General features: G+C 33.3%; 2 protein-coding genes across 2 annotated transcripts in view; one reads left to right on the top strand and one right to left on the bottom strand.

Moving 5' to 3' along the window:
* Positions 1-2,283, top strand: part of Lipt2 (Lipoyl(octanoyl) transferase 2) — a 5,271-nt gene extending 2,988 nt beyond the window's left edge. The window contains exon 5 of the mRNA XM_086551764.1: positions 1,592-2,283. Coding sequence (XP_086407890.1) covers positions 1,592-1,842 — 251 coding nt within the window. The 3' untranslated portion in view covers positions 1,843-2,283. The remainder of the gene's footprint in view (positions 1-1,591) is intronic.
* Positions 2,284-2,518: 235 nt separating this feature from the next.
* The window catches only part of cm (AP-3 complex subunit carmine), an 8,594-nt gene continuing 1,112 nt past the window's right edge, over positions 2,519-10,000 (bottom strand). The window contains exons 2-10 of the mRNA XM_043037068.2: positions 9,264-9,448; positions 9,037-9,149; positions 8,728-8,849; positions 6,454-6,613; positions 5,440-5,553; positions 5,031-5,210; positions 4,704-4,862; positions 4,489-4,539; positions 2,519-3,922 (exon numbers count right to left, since the gene is read on the bottom strand). Of these exons, the coding sequence (XP_042893002.1) occupies positions 3,788-3,922; positions 4,489-4,539; positions 4,704-4,862; positions 5,031-5,210; positions 5,440-5,553; positions 6,454-6,613; positions 8,728-8,849; positions 9,037-9,149; positions 9,264-9,448 (1,219 nt within the window). The 3' untranslated portion in view covers positions 2,519-3,787. The remainder of the gene's footprint in view (positions 3,923-4,488; positions 4,540-4,703; positions 4,863-5,030; positions 5,211-5,439; positions 5,554-6,453; positions 6,614-8,727; positions 8,850-9,036; positions 9,150-9,263; positions 9,449-10,000) is intronic.

The following is a 10,000-nucleotide window of genomic DNA, read 5'->3' as shown; positions in this document are numbered from 1 at the left end:
ATATTTTATATATTTATATTTATATATATATGTATAACTATATATACATATATTTTATATATAATATATATTATATATGTATATATATGTATATATAATAGACATATATACATATATATAATATAATATATATATATGTATAACTATATATACATATATTTTATATATATACATATATATGCGTGTGTGTATATGTATATATATAATATATATACATATATACATATATATGCGTGTGTGTATATGTATATATATACATATAAATATATATACATATATATAATATAATATATATACATATATACATATATACATATATATGCGTGTGTGTATATGTATATATATTATATATTTATTTATATATATTTATTTATATATATATTATTATATATATATATATACATACATATATGTATAATATATTTGTAGAAAGAAGTCTGTAATTTATGTATAATCAAGTTGTAAATAAAAAAAATATGTACTTAAGTAATAAAAAATACTAAAGTATCATGTTTTTACTAAAGTCTTGGTAAAATCCTTTCCAATAATGTTAGTCTGTATTCTGAGTCTGCTATTTGTGTAAGAGAATCCATTCATGTAAGACTGGATTATTCATTTCCTTATTATTTATTCTTACCCATACATATCAGTATTATAAGTCATTCATTCGCCAGTCATTCATCAATCATTGAAAACAAGACTATCAGCTTTGCAGGAAGACTTAAATGTACTTTATCCACAGTTTTTATCAAATAGTTTATTACTTTCACAGCTGGAATACACCACAGGAAAGAAATTCAACAATTACAATAAATTTTATTCAACAATCAAAATACGACCGAGAAATGAAAGAAGACACACTCAAACAAAGATTCGGAGATTCTCAATAAATCTAATTTTAAGGAAAACCTGGAATGAATTCATTTGTAATTCTAATAAAGAAAAAGAAAGAATCATGAGACAGAGAGTAATATTGCAAAAGAGCACTCCTACACACAATTAAAATCCTGATTCTGCAAAATTGCCTATTGTGCAATGATGGCCCCTCGTTTTCAAATGCATTGTGCAAATTATCTTAATCAAATAAAATCAAACAAGGCTATATCAGTTTTGATTTTCTTTTCTCTTCTCTCTCTCTTTCTTTCTTCACAACTCTCCTCCTTGTTCCCTCCCTTTCTTCTACTCCACTTTCCTTCTCCTCCTTCTGTCTCCTTTTTACTTCCCTCTCCTTACCCTTTCCCTTCCTCCTCCCCACTTTTCTCCTTCTCGCTCTCTGTCACTTCTCCTTCTAGTCTTCCCTCTCTCTCTCTTTTTCTCCTCATTTCTACTTGCTTCTCCTCCTCTGTCTTTTCTCCTCATTCCTCAGTCCTTTCTCCAGCAATATTGAATTAGCTAAAATCCTATATAGCCAGTAATCAAGTAGAAGAAATATCAAAGAGAAACTTATATTTCTTATACTTTTATATAGGCAAAACATTGGCTAAATATGATAACATAAAATTAAGTAATTACCTATGGAATATTTGTTGTTGTTTTTTCATTATGAATTCAGTCTTACCTGAGATTAGAATAAAATAGAAATAAATTTTCTCTTTCTTCACAGGTATTCAAGGTCGGCATGTAACTACCCACGGTATTGCTTTGAACTGCAACATAGACTTAAGTTGGTATGAAAATATAATACCGTGCGGCATCCCAGATAGAGGCGTAACATCAGTTAGTAAAGAACTGGGCAGGGACGTTACTGTAGATGAAGTTGTTCCCCATTTCTTAAAGTCTTTCTCAGAAGTCTTCAAATGTGACATTGTCGTTACTGAACAGGGTGCTGAACACTTACAATGAGTTAAAATGCCGATCACTTCAAATATTTTGATTTCTCCCCTCAAGTTTTCAATGAAATCTGCAATGGCAGTCTGTTCTGGCACTTTTTCTTCCCAACCTTTTACAAATTCATATTATGGATATGCTAGATTCTTTCTTGATGATTTAACTTGTCAGCTATTTTACTGTTGTGTCTGGATATCATTTTCACTGTTGGATATTAGATGTTTTACTTTTGCATACAGTGACGAAATAAATAATTAGTAGCTATGAAAAAAGTTTTCTAAGGGGTTTGTTATTGCTCATGGGACAATAGTTTTAAGGGGGACAACTGGTTTTCCAGAACTGCAGGGTGTTTAAACTCTATGTATAATATATTTGTAGAAAGAAGTCTGTAATTTATGTAAAATCAAGTTGTAAATAAAAAAAATATGTACTTAAGTAATAAAAACTACTAAAGTATCATGTTTTCACTAAAGTCTTGGTAAAATCCTTTCCAATAATGTTAGTCTGTTTTGTGAGTCTGCTATTTGTATAAGAGAATCCATTCATGTAAGACTGGATTATTCATTTCTTTATTATTTATTCTTACCCATACATATCAGTAATATAAGTCATTCATTCGCCAGTCATTCATCAATCATTGAAAACAAGACTATCAGCTTTGCAGGAAGATTTAAATGTACTTTATCCACAGTTTTTATCAAATAGTTTATTACTTTCACAGCTGGAATACACCACAGGAAAGAAATTCAACAATTACAATAAATTTTATTCAACAATCAAAATACGACCGAGAAATGAAAGAAGACGCACTCAAACAAAGATTTGGAGATTCTCAATAAATCTAATTTTAAGGAAAACCTGGAATGAATTCATTTGTAATTCTAATAAAGAAAAAAGAAAGAATCACGAGACAGAGAGTAATATTGCAAAAGAGCACTCCTACACACAATTATAATCCTGATTCTGCAAAGTTGCCTATTGTGCTATGATGGCCCCTCGTTTTCAAATGCATTGTGCAAATTATCTTAATCAAATGTAATCAAACAAGGCTATATCAGTTTTGATTTTCTTTTCTCTTCATTCTGTAAATGGCACTTATTTGTCAATGTGAACTTGCAAGAAGAGAATCCACAGAAAAATAAATGCAATGAGAGAATGCAATACCAATGCAGTCAGGTAATCTCTTGCATTATTACAGTCAGAGTATTTTGAACATGAAATACGAAGCAGTGTCTCTACTTCAAGGAGTGCTGTTCATTTATTACAAATCCAAAATAACAGTGTTAATACAAGACTAATTTAATCTTGTTTGACAATTAATAAAATTTTCAGTTTGCATTACTCAATAACTATATAAATATTTCCTTAAAATACAAACATAAATCAACAATAGACTATGAGGAAAAAAACGTAATTTATGTTAAATCATAAAGTATAACTGATTCAATGCTACACTTCTCTTCACAATGTATGCAAGCTTAAATATCTGAAGTACATACTAGTTATCTTACATTGATTATTTTTCTTACTTTCTTACTTACTTACTTACTTTCTTTGTATATAAATTACACCATCACTTCTGGATGATCTTTCTTAGAATCTTTAATTTCAGAATTAATTCCCCACCTCTTTAATAATCAAAACACAAGACAAAAAGGTAATGATGACAACTAACTTCAGAACCTACCAAATCATAGAATATCTCCTGTGCTGTTCAGCAAAACTGCCAGAAAGCATAAAAATGCATTTCCCTTTGTTCAAGCACAATAAAAATACTCATAAATTATACTAGAAGAAAGTAACTCTATTATATTTATTAACTACCAAACTCCATTGCTGCAAACATACATACTGTAAAAACACAAGCTGTATCAACAAAAATTCATAATTACACGAGGCAAATCAGCCTTAAAATAAAGGAAATTCAGCAGCATTCAACTTCAGACCATCATATTCCTTCTTATGTGCGCACCTGGAAGCGGCCAGCCCTGGTTATGTATTTCACGCCTTTGAATGGCTTGTACTTTTCACCATAAATATCAAGGCGGTTGACCTTCAAGCCAGAAACTGCTAGTTGAGTGATCGTGAATTGCACCTGTGAAAGGAAAAGGAAGAGAAAAGTCATGTGAGTATGGAAATTGATATTTTGCAATAGATTCATTGTTACCTTAACACATTCACGACGGGGGCATTCCAGCCTTGCATGTTACAATGCCAGGGCTCTCGAACGCATAGGCCTAAATCAGTTAAATAGACAACGCCATATCGCGTCCCCAGCGAACGGGCCTAATATGCGCAGTACAGTAGTGTACCACCCGTCACGAGAGGGTTAAACTACTATCAGGGTTTACAAGATTTGCTCTATTCTTGTAAAACAGTACTGTATTCAGCAATCTTCTTTCAAGCTACCAAATATTACTATTACTATCGTTGTTTTTACAATGTTAATAACAATGATGATAGTAATAAAAAAAAAGTTTATCCAAGGCCTACTTGAAGTCAAGTAGGCCTGCTAACTGACTTCTTGGTGGCTAAGTGAACTATCTATCATCGATGATGATGATGATGATTTTAAGATTAAAAACATAGGGGACAGTGCATGGAACACACACATTCACAATGTCAATGGATTAAACAGATTGTGACAGAAAAATAACTCACATTTATAGTAGGATTGCTCTCTGGTGCAGGGGACCCACTCTGTATGCTGATCTGAAAGAAGAATGACAGTTATCAAGTACTTCTAATGAAGAAGAAAACATAGTATCACTTTACTAAACATCATTAAAGAAAAGAAAAGAACAAAAAGAGGAAACACTATAACATCTCACAATAAAACCCATTCAAAGAGTAAATGCATTCCAGTTTCAACATACATTCCCTCTCATATTAGGCAGTTTTGTGGGATCGATGCGTCCCAGGTCCCAGCGCAGCACCTTGGACACGGGGTCGAACGAGTACTTGCCCTGAGTCACAACCAGGTTGCAGTTCAGGACACACTTTGGCATTGGAACCTCTAGGATCACCCCTTCAACCTGCAATGGGTGGGTTTTTTTTCTTTCTTTTTATCAAAGAGAAAACCATAATATAAAAAAGTACTATACTTATATCAATGTAACAGTAAATGGACAGCTAAGAATTATATAGATTATTCAGGAGAAAGAGACAGCTGACATTTTAACCATACTAGAGAAGGAGCTTACCGTTCTCCCCATAGTCTGTTTGGGTCCTACAGTGACATCCAGTCTTCCACCTCCTACATCACGGAAGGAAATGTTGTGGCGAATGTACACTGGAATGGCGACTACTGACTGTGAACCTATGTGGTATGACAGGAGTCTAGAGTTGCCATCAGGAGGAATAAACGACAGCACTCGTTCAGACTGTCAAGCAAAAGAATTATGATGATGATGATGATGATGAAGATTTACTGTCTAGCTCTTTTTGTGTATTTCATTGAAAGCTATATGTTAATTCTTGTGTGTCAACTATACAACTACAACTATGCATATAGTGTGAGCATTTCACACTCTAAACATCATTATTTTTTACTTGAAATTATAGACCAGACTTTTCTGAAATAAAAGTTAAGATCAACAGGTAGAAACTTACCTCCCAACGCTTAAGCCTGACACACGGATGAAATGACACATCATCAAAGAGTCGTGGATTTACAAATGAGAGCGTAAGATCCGGCATCCCCGACAGTTTGACACAGCAATCAATCTAAAGAGAAAAAAAAGGCAATAAAGACATGAAGCCACCATTTTCCTAGCCGTTATTGCTTTTCAATCATCATCATCATCACTAAAAATGTCTAAATCATAAGAGATTCAAAGCCTGATCTTAAAGTCAGCCCCAGCAACCCGAATGTGAAAATATCCTACACGTTATTCAGAGCTCCATGCCTCTCGGTACCAGTTACAAAGCAAAATCTGCTAAAGTTCACTCATATTTTCCTACAAAAACAGCATTGTTGCAATATATGTTAATATGACATGGCAGACCAAAATTCATCAATGCAACCAGATCAGCTCTGTAAAATAGCAAGGCAGTTAAATAATAAGGCTGTATATCATATTTTCTAGATGCATGGACTCTCTATGGGACAAATAAAGGGGGATTCGTCATATACTGAAGACTCTCATATCCATCTTATAAGACCTGTGTGCATGCAAATTTAAAACAGTGATGTGGTAATTTTACAGATACAAATAATGTATGGTATTAGCCTACAAATGTCATTGTATATATGCAAAGTAACTACAAAACTTTTAATTTCATTTTCACTGTGCAAGAGTATCATCCACATTTACCTGGAAGATTATTTATTATATGAATCTAGGTGATATTACCTGTAAGCCTTACATCTTTTGCAACATCATCCCTCTGAAGATCTTTTTTTTGTTACAAGCAGTAAAAACATATGCAGAATTTTCACATGTTCAAACACATACAAACTCTTCTTTTAATTCCATTTATGGTGCATTTTTTGCATAACAATGACTGGTACATTCAAACAGATCTTTTAAAACTATCATATCTTAATCTACCAAATTCCCACTTTACAAAGACATGTAAACAAAATTAATGAAAAATAAATAAAAAATTCTTCACAATACTTACATGGCCTTGGATTTCAGCTGTAACAGTAGCCCCTGACTTGTCGATGATCGCATCCACTTCCTCTGTCACGTCAAAGTAAGCTTCGTTATTTGTATACTTGACTCCTGACCGCCGCCACGGTACATTGCTTAGCTGCCCAGTTGGTAAAGTTGCGCTCACACTGTTGACATACGTGGTAGAATGAAATTAATGTCTTTTTATCCTCTGCTATATGCAATGCTATCTCCAATTTGAAACAAGTTGAATATAGTACATGCAAAAGAAACTCTCTGAAGTAAACTATTCATTTTCATTATTTCCAACCAAAATTATTTGGAGGATAATCACAAACCACTCTCAACAATCCATTTTGGCTGCAGAAAACTGTCTGTTAACATGAACCTTCTCTGAAAATATTTTGAAAGTATTTTTTTCATCTTAATAAATACCTTCTATGTATACAAGACATATCTTAATCTCATACTAGTTGGTTTTCTACCCTTACCTTCATACAGTACATATAACTTCCAATCTATATGTGATGTGAGAGTTTTGCTTCTTCAAAATTACTACAAAGGTGAAATTTCTGTATTTGAGATCTATGGTACAGATAAGTAAATTTAGACTGAAATATTTCTTTACATCGCTTCTAAGTCAACTCTTTCTACTCACTATATTACTTACTTATACACAGTCTTTCTTTCTTTTACTTCTACTGTCTGTTATCAAGTATGAACCAAATTAAGGTACAACAGTTACACAAATTAAGGTATAATAACTTCAGACAATCAACTCAAGGGGTAAAACTGCAGATTACTTTCTAACTCTAACAGGAGTCTTTACTACCTCTCCATCTCTCTCTAACTACACAAGATGCCTTCATAGAATTTTCAGAGGGAAAAAAAGTCTAAGTAGTGCAAGATTCACCCTACAACTATCACAGGCACTAGCAGACAAAAATAAATGAAAAATCAAAATAAGCAAAACTTACCGATATTCTCTGGCAGACCAAAAATAAGATTACAAAATTAGAAATGGATATCACTCTGCTATGACAAAAATCTTGTAACATCCCATTCTGCCTTGAACCAAAAAAAGGACTTGTATTCTCAAAAAATTACACTGAGATGCAAAGTAGACTAGCAACCTCTACTATTTCTTTCTATACCATATATATTTAACACCACTGAGAATTTATATAACTGACTAGAGCTTGAAGTGGGAAAATAACAAAATTCTTATTACTGTTTGCATGCAAAACATTTTCAGTATATATATAAAAGAGCTTTAGTATAAAATTCCTATATTCATGACTTAAAGTATAGACTTAAAAATCTATAAAGAAAAGTCAACTACTCACCATACATCACATCTAACATGTTTACAACATTTAGTGTGCATTTTATCACAACATTCATTTGAGGGAGCTTTTATTCCACACAAACAAATCTATTGATCTATTGTCATTATAGTAATACACAACAAGTGGTATAAACACCCAATCATCTTGAACACAGAAGTTTTACTTTTTTGTAAATACTTCTAGATCAGCCTCAAAATACTCTTTTGTATTTGACATCCTTCTGTTCTGCCAAATTGTATATTAACCAGGACTTATATCGTTTGAACAAGAAAGCCACATGAGGTAAAACCAATAATCTCTACTGACATAAGCATGTTAAAGAATGTGTGTTGTAATTTTAAAAACTGCTGACTGGGAAGAAGAAATTATGAAAAATAAGTGGTATTATGTCCAGGAGTTGTCCCCCTCACAGTGGGCAATTAAGTCTTCTCAGTATTAAGACATTACATGCACTTAGGGTGACAAATATCACACCTTTTCCTGATCAAATTCAGTCTTAAAAAATGTATACCTTCTTACCATATCACCACAGTTCTTAATCTTCAAAGAACAGTAACATAGTTCTGATGGATAAACCCTCTCTAAATCTTATTTTTCTCAACATAAAACTGTTCATAAGCTCATTTAAAATCATATTCAAGTGCAAGGCAATCATTTATCCAGTTACCTTCAGCTTGGTGCATTTACTATTTTGTAGAATTAATATCAATAGCATGGTGTTGAACCATTCGTGCTAAGCGATAAGGCTAAGCATTCCCTGCTTGCTGTAACACTGCATATTTACACAGCGGAAGCTTACCCTGCAGAACTCATGGTGGTCCAAATTTGTATCAAATTATAAGAGAGAAAAATACCTGCTTCCCTTCTCTACTCGTATACCACCGATATCATTTTGTCTTCCAAGCTTTCGTTACTATCAGATGAATGCTTACTTTGATTTCCCAGTTACTGTATTTGCAATGGTGCGTAGGATGTTAGGGGGCTTAATGAGCTCTTTCAGGATGTTGCTCTCTGTTGCCAGTGGGAATCCATTGTCCAGCATCTCATCCAGGAGCTGAAAGGATGATGTGGTCCTTGAGGGAACTTCAATACTCTGTACATGAATTCTTCAATATTCTAATCCAAACATCAGTCGGAAAAAAACAAGCTCAACTTTCAACCTGACACCTACACTAGCAGGGAGTAAAGAATAGTATACGGATTATCTCACATAAAAACAAAAAATACTGCTTTCAACTTACCTCATACACTACCACATAATGTTCCTTGATAATGGACTCTGTACACTCTCCAAAATAATCTTCAAAGGTATCAACCACACGGTGTAGGAACTCAATCACAAATAATGGAGGAACTGGAAAGCAACGTTTCATTTAACTCTGGATACTTTGTTTCAATCTGCATGTAACAATAGACTTCTTACACAAAAAATCAAGGAAGATTACTCTATCTCAAAGAATCACCTCACCTTCTGTCATGCACACAGCAATGAAGAAAAGATTGCTGCGCAACACACTGATGAGGTAATGATGTGGAGTGGTAATGACTGGAGGAATGTCCTCATTGTTATTGGCTTTCCTCTGGGCATCAAAGAAGTAATCGCATATTGATCTTGGTATAACACTCTTCCAGTGTTTTTCCATGAAAACATCCCTGAAACAAAAACATATTTTTTATTTTATTTTCCAAGGTGAGCTCATCTTAAAACAACAGGAAGATATAGCTTTCAGGTGATAATGGTGAAAAACCCAAAGTAAGAACATCCCAATCCAGAGCCTGAAGATACCATGGAAGACAAAATGTAAATTCTATGACCTTGCTAGTTTACGACACTTATAACAAGTTATGTTTGGACTTGAATTTAACTCGAATGAGGTATAGGACTATGAGGAAACTGTGTGGTAATAACAAAAATATATTTAAAAAGTACCTAGCTACCTTACATACATCATTACCACCATAGGCAACAATAAAAAGAATGCTTTTTCTTCTATGGCAAAAACTGTACAAGTGACCCTGAGAAAGATTGGTACAAAATCAGTCCGAAGCATATCTCAAAATATTTCAAGATCCAATGCAAGATGACATGCCTAATCTGCGTGTGCACAAGAAAAGTTCACAACAGATTATGTGTAATTAGGAATCCTGTGTAACAGTTCATAACCAAAATAACCAGAAGTGCTTCATCATGACCCATCGCCATTC

This window comes from Penaeus japonicus, unplaced genomic scaffold (assembly GCF_977035675.1).
Source record: "Penaeus japonicus unplaced genomic scaffold, GWHDUDI00000001_assembly GWHDUDI00000025, whole genome shotgun sequence".
Lineage (NCBI taxonomy): Eukaryota > Metazoa > Arthropoda > Malacostraca > Decapoda > Penaeidae > Penaeus > Penaeus japonicus.
This window is presented reverse-complemented; position numbering and strand designations above follow the sequence as displayed.